The sequence below is a fragment of the Leucoraja erinacea genome, chromosome 3 (assembly GCF_028641065.1).
Source record: "Leucoraja erinacea ecotype New England chromosome 3, Leri_hhj_1, whole genome shotgun sequence".
In the NCBI taxonomy this organism is placed as follows: domain Eukaryota; kingdom Metazoa; phylum Chordata; class Chondrichthyes; order Rajiformes; family Rajidae; genus Leucoraja; species Leucoraja erinaceus.
In genome coordinates, this window is record NC_073379.1 from 72629966 (window position 1) to 72647402 (window position 17437).

At 41.6% G+C, this 17437-nt stretch overlaps 1 protein-coding gene across 4 annotated transcripts in view; it reads right to left on the reverse strand.

The window, feature by feature from the left end:
• The window catches only part of aopep (aminopeptidase O (putative)), a 166854-nt gene that overhangs the window by 147714 nt on the left and 1703 nt on the right, over nucleotides 1-17437 (reverse strand). For all 4 annotated transcript variants that reach the window (XM_055632917.1, XM_055632918.1, XM_055632916.1 and 1 more), the window contains exons 2-3: nucleotides 16395-17352; nucleotides 8711-8874 (exon numbers count right to left, since the gene is read on the reverse strand). In XM_055632917.1, coding sequence (XP_055488892.1) covers nucleotides 8711-8874; nucleotides 16395-17197 — 967 coding nt within the window. In that variant the 5' untranslated portion in view covers nucleotides 17198-17352. The remainder of the gene's footprint in view (nucleotides 1-8710; nucleotides 8875-16394; nucleotides 17353-17437) is intronic.

The window sequence follows — 17437 nt, forward strand, 5'->3', positions numbered from 1 at the left end:
CTAGACAGCACTTATTCATTGCGATCATGGCTGATCGTCCCCAATCAATAACCCGTGCCTGCCTTCTCCCCATATCCCTTGATTCCACTAGTCCCTAGAGCTCTATCTAACTCTCTCTTAAATCCATCCAGTGATTTGGCCTCCACTGCCCTCTGTGGCAGGGAATTCCACAAATTCACAACTCTCTGGGTTAAATGGCCACCTCCCCTTTATTCTAAGATTATTAAAATCCCAAGAAACCTACTGCAGTTGTACAGGGCCCTGATGTGACCGCACCTGGAGTATTGTGTGCAATTTTGGTCTCCTCATTTGAGGAAGGACATTATTGCTATTGAGTGAGTGCAACGTAGGTTCACAAGGTTAATTCCTGAGATGGCGGGACTGACATAAGATGAAAGAATGGGTCGACTGGGCTTGTATTCACTGGATTTTAGAAGGATGAGAAGGGATCTTATAGAAACATATAAAATTCCTAAAGGATTGGACAGGCTAGATGCAGGAAAAATGTTCCCGAAGTGGGGGTGTCCAGAAACTGGGATCACAGTTTAAGAATAAGGGGTAGGCCATTTAGGACTGAGATGAGGAAAAACCTCTTCACCAGAGAGTTGTGAATCTGTGGAATTCTCTGCCACAGAAGGCAGTGGAGGCCAATTCACTGGATGTTTTCAAGAGAGAGTTCTATTTAGCTCTTAGGGCTAAAGGAATCAAGGGATATGGGGGGGAAAGCAGGAACGGGGTACTGATTTTAGACAAACAGCCATGATCATATTGAATGGCAGTGCTGGCTCAAAGGGCCGAATGGCCTACTCCTGCTCCTATTTTCTATGGTTCTAAGTACCAAAGAAGCTCAATGGCACAAGCCTTGCAGAAATCAAGTTTTCCCTAATAAGAAAACATCTGCCTATTCTCAAATCAACTAGAATAATGAACACAACATTGGCTGTAGTGGCTCACATGAGAGGCAGGACTAGACCCCGGCCACTCCCTCTTCTCCCTCTCCTATCAGGCAAGAGGTATAGAAGTGTGAAAATGCACACATCCAGATTCAGGGACAGTTTCTTCCCAGATGTTATCAGGCAACTAAACCATCCAACCTAGAGAGCAGTCCTGAACTACTAACTATCTCATTGGACACCCTAGGACTATATTTGATCAGACATTACTGGACTTTATCTTGCACTAAACGTTATTCCCATTTTTGCCTTTATCATATATTTGTACACTGTGGGTGGCTCGATTGTAATCATGCATTATCTTTCCGCTGACTGGTAAGCTTGCAAAAATAGCTTTTCATTGTACCTCGGTACACGTGACAATCAACTAGACCATTCAACCCCATGCTCCGCCAATAAAATAAGGTGGTGGATAATTATTTAACCTCAGCGCCACTTTGCTGCACTAATCTAATATTCTTTGATTCGCAATGCATAAAAGAACTATCAATCTTAGCCATGAATTTACTGAGTTAGAGCGCTCTTCAGAAGAGAATTTCAAAACGTTCACTTTCGTTGGATGAACAAATTTCTTCTCAGCTCAGTCCTGAAAGGCAAATCTCTGTTTGAGACAGTGATCCCTGCTTGATTCTAGACACCTTAGCCAAGGGAAATATCAACTCCGCAACAACCCTGTCAAATACTGCAAGAATTTTGTATACTTCAAAGAGATCAAATATCACTGCACCCTTGACTTGACTCATGGTTGGCAACATTTCACACACAAGAACTTACTGTGCAAGGAATTCTGAGAGCAAAACACTCAATTTGCAAGCTTAACTGCAGCAGTATTAACAACTATGAGGCTTTTGATACAATAACATATAGCAGAGGAAATTTAATTCCTTCTACTTATTGTGACTTCTTGCTGAAGAGGCTTGAATACAGAACTTTAAAAGAGCCCCAAAATATAGGAAAATTTGATTTTGATTTTTCCAGTAAATGTGGATCAATGTTTTTCACATCCCATTTCCTGGTTTAGGGCATTTACTGAATCTGGGGATCACATAAACCCTAACCTTCAAAGCACTCAAACTATTACTTATTACCACTAAAGCAGTTTCATTTTGAGAATTATTATCTTGCCGAATTTCATTTTAAGGCTTTCAAACGTTCATGTCATAGGAGCAGAATTAGACCATTCATCCCATTGAGTTCACTACATCATTCAAACATGACGGATCTATCCTTCCCTCTTAACCACATTCTCCTACCTTCTCCCCATAACCCTGGACATCCTTACTAATCAAAAATCTGATAGATTTCCACCTTAGAAATACCCAATAACAGCCTCTACAGCTGTCTGTGGCAACAAATTCCACGGATTCATCACCCTCTGACTAAAGAAATCCCTCTTCATCTCCTTTCTAAAGGAATTAAATTATATTCTGAGGCTATGCACTCTTTTCCTAGACTCTCCCACTGCACCAATTGGTGTATGTGACAATAAATGTCTTTTGTCCTTTGGTGGAAACATTTGCTCCGCATCCACTCTATCCAGGACTAGTCCTCTTGAAACGAATGCTAACATTGCATTTGCCTTCCTTACTACAGATTCAACTTGCAAATTAACCTTTTGGGAATCCTCTGATTTTCTGAATCCTCTCCCCATTTAGAAAATAGTCTACATCTTTATTCCTACTACCAAAATGCATGACTCCACACTTTGCTACGCTGTATTCCATCTGCCACTTCTTTGCACAGTCTCCCTTCCTGTCCAAGTCCTTCTGCAGAATCCCTGCTTTCTCCACACTACCTGCCCCTCCACCTATCTTCGTATTATCTGCAAACTTGGCCACACAGCCTCTAATCCCCTCATCTAAATCATTAATATGCAACGTGAAGAGTAACGACCCCAGCACCCACCCCTGTGGGACACCGTTAGTCACTGGCAGCCAACCAGTAAAAGTCCCCTTTATTGCCACTTTGCCTTCTGCTATTCAGCCAATCTGCTATTCATGCTAGTAACGTCCCTCTAATGCCATGGGTTCTTGTCTTCTTTAACAGTCTCAGATACTGCACTTTATTTGAGAAAGGCTTTCTCAGATAACATCACAAAATCCAATTCATATTCTTCATAAATGTTTTGAAATAAAAAGTTCCCCTATTTTTCGGCAGGAGCTATTCAAAGAAAGACCAACTGGTATAAAACACACCAATCTCACTGCATAAGGTCAATCCAATAAAAACATAGCAAGAGAACATGATTAAAGAATGGGGACAGACACAAAAAGCTGGAGTAACTCAGCGGGACAGGCAGCATCTCTGGAGAGAAGGAACGGGTGAAGTTTCGGGCCGAGACCCTTCTTCGGAAAAATCACTCATTCCTTCTCTCCGGAGATGCTGCCTGTCCCGCTGAGATACTCCAGCTTTTTGTGTCTTTCTTCGGTTTAAACCAGCATTTGCAGTTCCTTCTTACACATTAAAGAATGGGGACTTGATTGGAAGGAAACATGAGGTTAAAAGTGGTGGTGAGGAAAAAAAGAGCAAACTTAAGGATATTGAATGCAACAAATAAAGTTAACATTATTTTTTTTTAAATTCATATTATGCTTTCATGTTGAAATACTCCATGTGTAAATCTGAGGCATCACCACTGATTTACAGGGCAAAACTCAAGGCAGTTCCGAATTTTTTTTAAATCCACTAAAAAAAAATGGCTGCAGTATTCATGCTTACAAGTTATTACAAGTTACAATACTCCCAAACCAAGGGAACAGGGTGAGGTTAATAATGATATGATATTAGTACACCAATCTCTGCAAACAAGGGAGACCATCATCAACATAATATTAAATGGCGAACAGTAAATTGGATGAGGTGATGAGTTTGGTGGGGAAAGAGCACACAGATGTAATGGATCTAGCAGGACATTTCTGTTTGTAAATTTCAGTAAGGAGATGAACAGACCATGGTGCCCAACTATTTTTACAAACTGAAAATCTAAAAAACTGCCCCGATTCAAATTATCATCTATCCATTCCCTCCCGACCCATCGAGTTACTCCCCACTTTATGCTATGCTCAAGACTAAAGAAATGTTATTTTAAAAATTACAAGGCCACAATTCTCAAATCAGTCACGTTCACAAACCAGAAATGTCAAGACTAAGATGCCAGGTTTTCATTAAATATCATTTAAAAATAAACCCCCCAGCAATAATCTACTTAATACAACACATGTTCTGGGAGTTCATTCCTATCATTAAAATTATGAATGGTTAGCCACATGTAGTAAGACTGCTATTTAACTAAAGGGAATCATGAAACATCAGAACATTTTGATTGAATCGCAGCTGTTTTTTTGGGCATCATCCAAACTTCAGAGTTGCGGGCTCACAATCACCGTGCATCTGTGTACAGCTTACACATATAGATGCACAACATAGTCATACACAAAAAACAGATGTTTCATGACCCTAGGCAATAAGCAAATAGCTTGGATTAACGTGCGCCAAAAGTTACTCTCCATAGAAACCACCTCACCATGGCCAAATTACCCCGTAAACACGTTTCCTACACTCTGGTCCAGAGCAACAATAAATTTCAAACCAGTAACACACATCTCAGAGATAAAGTGATTTTTGTTTTCCAATAGTGGCAAACACTTCAGCAAACTGTTATAAGCAGATTTCCACAACAGAGTCCAGTCTCAAATTAAATCAGTTTTGGATCCCCCAATATCACAAAGTCAGAATTCTGCTAAATCTCACTGATCTCTAACTTCATCTGGAACAACATATACCGTTTCCATCTCAGCTCCAGTCTCTTCAGTATTTACCTTACCAATTTTATTTTGGATACGAGTCTTAGGCACTTGGACCCAAGATACTATACAACTTCAACTGTACTTCTAAACTTTACCACTTCTTCAAGCTTCTTTCCTTTAACACTGAATTTCTCATTATCAGAAATATCTCCTTCCTAACTCTTGGATTGGAACCCCTCTGGACTCTCTTTTATATGGTAAAAATTCACATGCATGTGCAAGCTGTTAATATTGTAATCATATCAACTATTTTAATATACAGGTTTATTGCATATCATGTCACATGGAATACAATAAATTATTTGTCAAATGGGCAGTACAGTGCACAGTAGGTATGTTACAAAACTTACCTTCAGCGGCGCTGCAGTTCTGCCATTGGACGTGTGCGCGCTTTTGGGGGGGGGGGGGGGGGGGGTTAAAATGCAGTTTTCTCCTACCTGTCCTGGATTATATTTTCTCGGAGTGCAAGCTTTTGTTGAAGAATTGTTTCAACGGGTGTTCTGTGAATTTTTTTTAAATTATAAATCGCCTGACAAGTTCAGCGCTGGAGTAATTTAAAAATCAGTTTCTAAAGCCGTCAACGCCGACAGATTTCACATACGGGACATGGTAAAGGAAAGCCGTTTATTTTATGTACAAAAGTGCTCCTTAAGATGCCTTTAATTCACATTTTACGTTGCGAAACGGTGACCTTTTCCCCCATACGAACCGGCAGTATTTTTCCTGCCGATATGGAGTTTAAATTCACCGCAACCACAACCAGAAAAACCCACTCGCAAGATGATTTAAATGGCCATTAATTTGCAGGTATTAAACACTAAATTCCTTCCATTTGGCCTATAAATTCATGACAATGAGATTTAAAAATCATGTTACATTGTGAATTCTTGTGTGTATGTTATTTGGACACTTAGGCTATTTAAAAAAGTTGATCTTTTCTTAAGAAACGGATAGATGTTTAGATCTAGTAATTGAATTTTGTAATTAGCTACAATTGGGTAACTAACTAATTATATGCTTTAATTTCAGGTCATCTAAGTAAGATTGTTTCATATTTGTTTCAGAATGATTCAATCTTTAATAACTGAAAATTTCTTTCAGTTCTCTTAAATTTTAAGAAAGTTATGGGCTTTTGACTGTCCTCGATCACAGCTTGTGTTAAGTCAATGGTAAAGCAAGGGGAGGTGGTGGGGGTGTGGAATGAGCTCCCTTGGAAGTTGGTGAGGCAGTTCATTGGTATCATGTAAAATAAAGCATGGATAATGGATGATTGGGACTACTTGGGAGGGAACAAGATGCTAATTTCCGAGTATGAAAATGGCCATAACATTTTTAATACTGAAGATATGAAAGTGAATTAGGTGTCAAATTAAACTTATTTTTGTGCATTATCTGATGGGATCAATTGCAGACTTGATTTTTAAAATCTCAACATTTTGTAACATTGCTACTTACAGCGCTAGAGATCCGGGTTCGATCCTAACTATGGGTCCTTGTCTGTATGGAATTTGTACATTCTTCTCGCCACCGTGTGGGTTTTCTACAAGATCTTTGGTTTCCTCCCACTCACCAAAGACGTACAGGTTTGTATGTTACTTGGCTTGGTATAAATGTAAATTGTCCCTATTGCATGTAAATTGTCCCTATCGCTGGTTGGCGCGGACTCGTGCCAAAAGGCTTGTGTCTCTAAACTAATCTAAAAATGCAGAGCAAACTCATATGGAAATCCAACAGCTTTTTAGTCTGCATCTATAAGCATGCATGCAAAGGTTAAACGTGTCTCTGATTTGATATTTTTAATTATATTTTCCCTCTAGTACACATAGGCTCCATACACTCTATTCTGAAGAGCAGAGAAGCTGCATTCAACCATTATAGACTACAACTTGGTATTCAACACCATCATCCATTTCAAACTTATCAAACTCAGAACTGGATCCTTGACTTCCTCATCAGCAGAGCACAATCAGCATGAATTGGCACTTCCTCCTTGATAATAACTATCAACACAGGAGCACCTCAAAGTTCTGTGCTCAGCGCCCTCCTCTATTCTCTCTATATACCATGATGCTGCAGACAGGTACAGTCTTTAAATTAGATGACAATAACAATGTTGTTGGACCAATAATGGGTAATGGGTCAGAGTACAGGAGGAATATTGAAAATCTGATTGAATGATGGCAGAATAACAATCTTGCCCTGAAAGATAGCAAGACATTGAGCTGATCATTGACTACAGGAGGGGAAAGCAGAGGATCCACAAGCCTGTCTTCACAGCACTTACCGCAGCAACTATGATAGTCTCTCCTCCTGTACTTTACATTGCCAACAGCCTGTCTGTCCGTTCCTTCTTTGTGTCAGTTTTGTATGTTTGTTTTTTCGTGTCCATTAGCTTGTTTTATGTGTGTGGGGGGGGAGAGTTGGGGAAACTTTTTCTAATCTCTTACCTCGTTGGGGTGCAATTTTTTCTGTATCGTATCTACGTCCGCACTGCGACCTAACATCATGGAGTCGGTTACCTTTACTGGAGGTTGACCGAGAGCTCCATGGCGGGAGCCTGCGGGACTTTAAAATCACGGAGTTCGCAATCCCTGTCGGGGATTGTCTTTGGAGCTGCAACTGTGGGTGCCACCATTTTCTTTAACATCGCCGAGCCTGCGGTCTCTGGTTAGACAGAAATCGGGGATTCCAAGCTGCAGGAGTTTCGACCGATCTGACACGGGAGTTTCGATTGACCCGACGCGGAGGCTTCGACTGCCGGAGCTTCGATTCCCCCCCCCCCGACTGCGGATGGTTCGACTGCCATGACCGCGGGAGAATAAAGAGGGAGGAGTTTGGACCTTATTGCCTTCCATCACAGTGAGGAACGTGGGGAATCTGCTGTGGTGGATGTTTATGTTAACGTTTATGTGGTTGTGTGTCTTGTTGCGTTTTGTTTAGCATGGCTGTATGTAAATTCAAATTTCACTGTACCTTAATTGGTACATGTGAAAATAAACTGATCTTTACCTTGAGATTGTGCCTATGGTTGTACTACGGACTTTGGTTATGCACTTTTACCGTTGTCTAATATTACATATTAACTGATTGTATTTTTAATTATTATAAGTTATCTGCATTTTATTACTTTTACAAACTTGTCTAGTTGCAGCAATATAAGAATTTAATTTAATCTCCGCTCAGTCCGTCTCAACCTACCTGATCTCCCGGTGGCTCAGCACTTCAATTCCCACTCCCATTACCAATCTGACCTCTCTGTCCTGGGCCTCCTCCATTTTCAGAGTGAGGCCCAGAGCAAATTGGAGGAACAATACCTCATATTTTACTTGGGTAGTTTACACCCCAGCAGTATGAACATTGACTTCTCTAACTTCAGATAGCCCTTGCTTTCTCTCTCCATCCCCTTACCATTCGCAGTTCGCCCACCAGTCTACTGTCTCCGACTACATTCTATCTTTGTCCCATCCCCTCCCCTGAAATCAGTCTGAAGAAGGGTCTCAACCTGAAACATCGCCCATTCCTTCTCTCTGCCTCACCCGTTGAGTAATTCCAGCATGTTGTGTCTATCATAAGAAGTTAATTGTTCTGTTGACAGTACATATGACAATTAAACACTCTGGCCTCTCTTAAAGTAGATTACTGGTCACTATCACATTGCTGTTTTATCAGGCTAACTGCACATGTTAGCCGCTGCATTTCCTATGCCACGGCACTGACTGCACTTCAAAGGCATTTCATTGATCTAAGCATTTAGAACTTCAAAGTTGCAAAAGGCATCACATAAATGCAAATCGTGCAATTATTTCTAGTCCAGGTCATTTAATGTTGCCAGTTTAATAATGAAGATTTTTTTTCTTTTTACTCACAATATTCTTTGTTCTATGTCTGTTAATTTTTAGCATTTGGATCATGTAATGGTGGAATACAACATCCTTCTAAATTTCCTTTTACCTCCATCCTGTTGGGGTTCAGCACAATTTTCACCGCTCATTAGAACCAAAGAATCGTTTGGGGCCCAAATCGATGCTTGCCAAGTTGCCATAGCTACTGGAGGTTCCTGACATGGAAATAATGCTCTGTTGTTTATTGGGGATCCTGCTGTATATACACACGGTCTGAAACACAACAAAAATTAACTATTACTCTATACTCCTTTTACGCGAGAACTCGTTTTATCACCGTGGCACTTATTTGGCCTTGGAGCAATAATTGAAAGCTTTCAACTATCAGCCAGAGGATCAATTGACCAGGGGGCAAGACAAGTTAGGAGTGAGTATCATGGAGTCAAAGGCATACAGCACAGAAACAAGCCCCTTTACCCACCAAATCCATGGCAACCATCAGGAACTTTAACACCACAGGTTGGGGAAACAGGAGATTAAAAAATAATTTTGAAAAGGGTGTGGAAAGAGAATCCTATAGAGATAATAGTATGTCTTTCCCTGTTCTATACACAAGGAAGACCATGACCCAACATGCTATTCAGAAGTAGGGAGTGAGCCAGCAAAGTTGGTCAATGTGCCATGGTGTGCCATTGGGCAGCCAGCAAGGTGGGCTTGAGCTAGGTTCAACGGTCTCCATTGACTGAAGCCAATTGTTGGAGAAAGGGAACCATAGACAAAGCAACTCATTGAGCAAGAAGGTGGCAAAGCCTGAAAGGCATCATGTTGTATTAGGAAAGAACCACAGAGGGGGAGCAGCGAGAGTCTGAATCAGTGAGAGTCTGATTCAGAATAAATCTGAAGAAGGGTCTCGAACCGAAACGTCACCCAATCTTTCTCCCCAGAGATGCTGCCTGACCCGCTGAGTTACTCCACCATTTGTGTCTATCATGTTGTATTTGATAGTTTGAAGAAACACACTTAGTACAGGAGTCGAAATACAATTCTGTTTAAGAAGTAAAGGTGCCGTGGTAGCAGATGAAACAACAGTTAAATTTACAGTCCTATTCAGGCAAGTAAGTGTCCAATGACACTGTCCCTCTATTGTCATAGACAAGATTAGCAAAGACCAAGGATTAAATCAAGACTGCAACCTTGGCCAACATGTAGTACTCTTAGTTTGATTCAAAACCTGATGGTTTTTAACCTCATTTCAGCATGTGAGCAAAATTAAAGATGGCACCTGCATGCAGTACATAGTGATTACTGAATTGCTGAAAAAAACCTTTCAGGCAAGTTATTCAATGGTACTTTATTGTCACATGTACCCAAGTATAGTGAAATTAGGTTTTTTTTGCATACGATTCAGTAAAAGTCTTACTTACTATACATAAGAACAATCATACTTACATACAAGAGTGTAAGGATAGTAGATTACACTGAAGCAGTACACAAGAGTCCCCACGTTTCCAGCAACATTTTGCATCCTTCAAGTTTCAAAGTTCTTTAAAAAGTAGAGTCCTAATTTGGCTTTAAAGGCCTGTTGCCCTGGCGGCAGCACCGGGTTGGTGGAGCAGGAGTCTGCCTGACCCAGGGATGTTGTCACTGTCCTCCATCGCTCCATGTTGCTGCAGGAAATCCTGCTCAATCCTTCACTTGAACATAAAGAGCCAGATGTAGCTCAAACCAGGCTCACCATCTACATTTGCTGGAGAATCGAAGGTTACACAAAAAAGCTGGAGAAACTCAGCGGGTGCAGCAGCATCTATGGAGCGAAGGAAATAGGCAACGTTTCGGGCCGAAACCCTTCGGGTTTCAGCCCGAAACGTTGCAAGGTCAGTGATCTTGATTTACATTAATTAGTAACTGGTTGAATATTTACTTAACCCGAGAATGAGAAGAACCTGAAGAAAGACTGGATAGACTTGGTTTATACTCTCTAGAATTTAGGAGATTGAGAGGGGATCTTATAGAAACTTACAAAATTCTTAAGGGGTTGGACAGGCTAGATGCAGGAAGATTGCTCCCGATGTTGGGGAAGTCCAGGACAAGGGGTCACAGCTTAAGGATAAGGGGGAAATCCTTTAAAACCGAGATGAGAAGAACTTTTTTCACACAGAGAGTGGTGAATCTCTGGAACTCTCTGCCGCAGAGGGTAGTCGAGGCCAGTTCATTGGCTATATTTAAGAGGGAGTTAGATGTGGCCCTTGTGGCTAAGGGGATCAGAGGGTATGGAGAGAAGGCAGGTACGGGATACTGAGTTGGATGATCAGCCATGATCATATTGAATGGCGGTGCAGGCTCGAAGGGCCGAATGGCCTACTCCTGCACCTAATTTCTATGTTTCTATGTTTCTAAATCCAATTAATTTTATAACAAAAACACCTTTGCTTAATAATTACTTTTATTAACATCAGCATCAGTATTACATTCAAACCTTGAGCAATCAACACACATGTAAATATTGCTGCTTTGAACTTTTAAAGAGAAACATTTTGATTGAATGAATAAGTTTATTGGCCAAGTATTCACATACAAGGAATTTGCCTTGGTGCTCCGCCCGCAAGATACATGACATAGTGACAGTTAAGAATGATACATAAAACATTAAACATTAACAATAAAACATTGTTGATTAAACATGTGAATTATATAAAATACCAGAGCAAAAGGAGGCTACAGATTTTTGGTTATTGAGTAGACACATAGACATAGAAAATAGGTGCAGGAGTAGGCCATTTGACCCTTCGAGCCTACACCGCCATTCAATATGATCATCCAACTTAGTATCCTGTACCTGCCTTCTCTCCATACCCCTTGATCCCTTTTTGCCACAAGGGCCACATCTAACTCCCTCTTAAATATAGCCAATGAACTGGCCTCAACTACCTTCTGCTCTCTCGTTGGTTCCTCTACATGTTGGTTTAAAAAACTATCCCGCATACTTTCCAAGAAATCCTCTTCTTCAGCACCACTGCCAATTTGATTCACCCAATCTATATGTAGATTGAAGTCACCCATTATAACTGTTTTACCTTTGTTGCATGCATTTCTAATTTCCTGTTTGATGCCATCCCCAACTCCACTACTACTGTTAGGTGGCCTGTACAAAACACCCACTAGTGTTTTCTGCCCCTTAGTGTTTTGCAGCTCTACCCATATCGGTTCCACATCCTCCAAGCTAATGTCCTTCCTTTCCATTGCGTTAATCTCCTCTCTAACCAGCAACGCTACCCCACCTCCTTTTCCTTTCTGTCTATCCCTCCTGAATATTGAATATCCCTGGATGTTGAGCTCCCAGCCTTGGTCACCCTAGAGCCATGTCTCCGTGATCCTAACTATATCATAATCATTAATAGCTATCTGCACATTCAACTCATCCACCTTATTACGAATGCTCCTTGCATTGAGACACAAAGCCTTCAGGCTTGTTTTTACAACGCTCTTACCCCTTATACAATTATGTTGAAATTTGCCCTTTTTGATTTTTGCCCTGGATTTGTCTGCCTGCCACTTTTACTTTTCACCTTGCTACCTATTGCTTCTACCCTCATTTTACACCCCTCTGTCTCTCTGCTCACACATTTAACAACCCCACCACCTCTTATTCTCTGTTTATTATTTTCTTCTTTCCCCCCTGCATGTTGGGTCTGAGTGCTTTCCTCCTCTGCCTCCTGCCTCACACATTGTCTACTAGCTTTCTCTATTTGAGTCCCTTCCCACAACCTTTCTAGTTTAAAGTCTCCGCAGTAGCCTTTGCAAATCTCCCCGCCAGGATATTGGCCCCCCTTGGGTTCAAGTGCAACCCGTCCTTTTTGAACAGGTCCCACCTTCCACAAAAGTGGTCCTAATGATCCAGAAACTTGAATCCATACCCACTGCACCAGTCCTTCAGCCACGCATTTATCCTCCACATCGCTCCATTCCTACTCTCACTGTCGCATGGCACAGGCAGTAATCCCGAGATTGTTACCTTTGCGGTCCTTCTACTTAACTCTCCTCCTAACTCCCTAAATTCTCCTTTCAGGACCTCTTTTTTTCTACCTATGTCATTGGTACCTATATGTGCCACGACCTCGGGCTCCTCTTCCCTCCCATTTCAGGATATCTTGGACACATTTAGACACATCCCAAACCCTGGCACCAGGGAGGCAAATTACCGGCAAACTACCATCCGGGTATCCTGTCTGCGTTCACAGGATCGCCTATCTGACCCCCTAACTATAGAGTCCCCTATTACTATTGCCCTCCTCTTCTTTTTCTTACCCTTCTGAGCAACAGGACCGGTCTCTGTACCGGAGGCCCTGCCGCTGTTGCTACCCCCAGGTAGGCTGTCCCCCCCAACAGTACTCAAACAGGAGTACTTATTGTCAAGGTGTACAGCCACCGGGGTACTCTCTAGTCCCTGCCTCTGCCCCTTGCCCCTCCTAACCGTGACCCACTTGTCTGCCTCCCGTGGTCTTGGAGTGACCACCTCTCTAACTCCTCTCAATGACTTCCTCGCTCTCCCTGACCAGACGGAGGTCATCGAGCTGCTGCTCCAGGTTCCTAATACAGTCCCTTAGGAACCCCATCTCAACGCACCTGGCGCAGATGTGGACGTCTGGAAGGCTATCAGATTCCTTGACCTCCCACATCTGACATCCAGAACAGTAAACTGCCCTGGCCCTCATACTCCCCTCTTACCTAGGATACAATACAAAGTACAATACAAAGTACAATACAATACAGTACAATCTGCTACAATACAATACAATCAGCAGTAGAGCTACTACTCGTCGAAAAAAGCTGTTTTTAGGTCTGGCTGTGGCAGCTTTGACAGTCTGGTCACCTTCCATTCGGCCCTACAAGCCCGCACCTCCATTCAACGTGATCATGGCTGATATCCACAATCGGTACCTCGTTCCTGCCTTCTCCTCATATCCCCCGACTCCACTATCTTTAAGAGCCCTATCTAGCTCTCTCTTGAAAGTATCCAGAGAACCGATCTTACATAGTTACATATGGTCTTACTGCAAGTATTTAGGAAAGCTAATGGAATTATGTGGTTTGTTGCAAGAGGGAAATAATACAAAAGAGAGGTTGTGTTTTAGTTACTTAAAGGCATAAGCGAGACCACATCTGGAGTACCGTGTACACTGTTGATCTCAATCATGTAAGAATGTGATTGTATTGGTCAATTTTCAGACAGCGTTTGTTGAGAAAACATAGAATGGTTCAGTTGTTTTGCGATGAAAAAGATGAATAAAGATACATTTGTATCCACTGGAATTTAGAAGAGTGGGAGATTTGATTGAAACATACAAGGTCTTGAGGCATGTTGACAGGATGAGAGAAAATGTTTCCTCTTGTGGGAGGATTTAGTAGGGAGTGACTTTTTATCTATGAGGATGCTCATTTAAAGCAAATTAAAGAGTAGAGGGGGAAACATTGTCCGGTCCTCGAGATTTCCGGCTTTTCTGTCTTCTGAAAAGCCTCTCTACCTCCTCTATTTTTTTTTGATGATGGAGCAGTGATATTGTGCAGTAATTGGGTGTGAAGTGGTGATTGGAGAGGGGTGGGTGGGAAAGGGTCCAGTCTTTTCAGACTGGAGTCTTGCTTTAAGTAGGTGTGGTAAATGGGGAGGAGTGGGTGCAGAAAGGTCCATTCTTTGCAGACTGGGGTCTGGCTGTGTTTTTTGGGGGGGGGGGGGGGGGGGGGGGGAAGGGGGGGGGGGGGGGAGGGAGGGGGGGGGGGGGAGGGGGGGGGGGGGGGAAAGGGGAGGGGGGGGAGGGGTTACATTTCTGCTTGTCAAATCTGCAGTAGAACTCATTCAGGTCGTTGGTCAGCTGACGATTGTCCAAAGAACGGGGGGCTTTCCTCTTGTAGCTGGTGATTTCTTGCAAGCCCTTCCAAACTGGAGAAGAGTCACTAGCTGAGAACTTGTTCCTCAACTTCTCAGAGTACCTTTCCTTGGCAGCTCCGATTCCTCTTCTCAGCTTGTACTTGGCCTGCCTGTAGAGGTCTGCATCCCCACTCCTGTAGGCCTCCTCTTTAACTGTCAGAGCTGTCTGAGTTCTTCAGTAAACCAGGGCTTGTTGATGTTGAACCGGGTCAGAGTACTAGTTGGAATGCAATTGTCCTCACAAAAGCTGACATATGATGATACAGTGTCTGTATACTCATCGAGGCTTGTGGTTGCTTTCCTGAACACATTCCAATCCATGCAGTTCCTTAAATGGAGCAGTAAATGCACAATATAAACAATGCCCCCAGTGATGTGACCACCTAGGGTCAGTAACAAAAACAACTTCTCAATGGCAATACACTACATTATTTTAAAATATTCCAACCTATGAGTTAATTTCATATTTACAATATTTATAACAAATTAGCTCCACTATCTTCATTCTACTTCAATTCAAACTCTCATGATCACTGGCCCCACAGGAATAGAAAATAGGACAGGATGAGATATTAAATTAACCTGGTTCTGTTCCTAATGCAGATCATTACGTAACTGAGCACACTGCCAAGCCGCATCAATCTGTGTCATTTATCCTTCAATGCTCAACCACCACACGTTCAGCTTTATAGAACATGTATGTTAAGCAACTGAACTGGAGTACAAAGGAATAACAGACATGTCGCTTGAATCAGTTGATTATCACATCACTTGGTAAAATAAATAATCTTACTTTCCACTGTGTCAAAAAGATTGTAATATTTACCATTCAAGCTCAATGATAAAGTTATAATTGCTCAATGAAAGCAAGGTATCAAACATTACAAAGCCACAGGACAAAAGACTAGTCTTTCTTCTTTGAATTAGAGATTATGAATATATTCTTGCTGCCATATGTGGAAACAGTGTCAAAAGTCTGTCCAGTTCCTAGGCAGCATGCAGCCAGAGGATAAAACCATCCAGTTTGTATTTAAATTGACAGCTTCACCAAGAATTATCATAAAATAAATGGCATTGGTAAGTAGAAAATATGGCATTGTGGAGGGAACAAACCTAATGGCTAGGGCTAAGTCACACTTGGGTGAGCTTCTCTCTGCTCCTAACTAAGCTAACATTGACTACACAAAATGGAAAGTCTTATTTGCAATTGCTAATATTCTTCACCTTGAGATACATGAAACTGAGAAAGCAGAAAGCAAAGTCACAGGAAAAGTATGCCGTTCAGAATTCCTCTTCATTCAACAAAATGGAGACCAGTTCCAGTTAAGAACTATGGCAAGGTTTTAAACAGAGTTGCACGATGAACATAATTACAACCAGCACCATGCACACTAAACTCACACATGCAAGCTCTGAAGAATCAAGACAGCAAAACATGTTATGTCTCAGCCCATCTGCTATCCAACCAAGCCCGTGAATGCAATTGATATTATGAGTAATTTGTGTCAATGTTATACTATAATTGGCAATGCATCAGTACTTGCCAAAGACTGTTACATTAAAATTCCTGTATTATTTGTCAAATAAATTTAAAGAGTTAAGCAACCCATCATATTTTAAAGACATCTTAATTTAAAAAAAAATCCTAAAAGAAAAAGGTGATCCTTTAAAGATTGTTAAAATAAATAGCAATGTGCTGAATGGATAATAAATGCCTTACCTCATACACACATTATCTTCCGATATTTTATTTAATACAGCCTGTGCTCTGCATCATTAAGTGATCAATTACAGTACCCAAAACATCATATGTCACAGATTATAATTCAATTACAAGTTTTAAAGAATCATGCATTCAAAAGTAACCAACCTGCCAACTTGATCCTTCGTCCATTTCACTGAACCACCTTCTGGCTTTGTTTCATACCAGATCCTTAATACTCGAGGAAAGTCTTTAGGACTTTGTACTCCTGGTTTCTTTATTTTCAGGCTCCACATGTCAGTTTGAAACTGGAGCTCACTATAGCCAGGTGCTTTGCTGCACTGGATGTAATAATTATGTTGCTCCTGCCAGTCTTCTGCTGCTAAACCTAGAATCGCATCCAATATGCTACTTTGGAGATCATTCTGCAGCCCGTGAGAATAAATGCCATCTTCTGGCTTGATCATGTCTATTCGGATCAATTTGTCAATACCTGCTGTAGCAACAACATTCACTTCCTCCACTTTATTCACCATAAGATCGCAACAATCCAACACCAGCACAAAATCATCCCCATCACTGCAGTGCTCCCTTGTACCAGAAATCCCTCCAGCCCACTCATTGTTGCTATGGTTACAACTATTAACATTGGTAACTCTGCCATCACCGTAGTTAGCTAGATTGCTCATCTTATCTTTGCATGCACAAGCGAGACTGCATGAAGGTCCGAGTTGCCCAGTTTCAACAGATCCCTGCAATGAAGGGTGCCGACCTGCTCCCTCGGCATTGGCTGGTTTGTTGTACACTTTGCTGGTTTCGAGGAAAAGGACAATGGTACCGTTGATGACTTCCCTGTCGAAATTAACTGCAAGATCTAACACGTAATGTCTGACCAGCATAAAACTAGTATTGGCCATGAGAGGAAGGTCATCTTTGTTGGGGTCAAGAGTTGACTCTGTATTTTCATTCATAGCTGGAACAAAGGAGCAATAGTCCAGTCAACATTTAAAAATGCAAATACCAGTAATGCTCCAGTTCGATAAGTATTTCTTGATTCTTTTTTAAGTAACAAAAAAGGGTTCTTGTAAATTGATCCTGGGTTCTAGCTTCTTAGGTGGCTTTAAACCTGTGTGCACAAAGAAACCAAAAGTTACAAAGCGTGCATCAAAAACACTAATTTCGAAACTGTCCCTATTGTCATCGAGCGAACT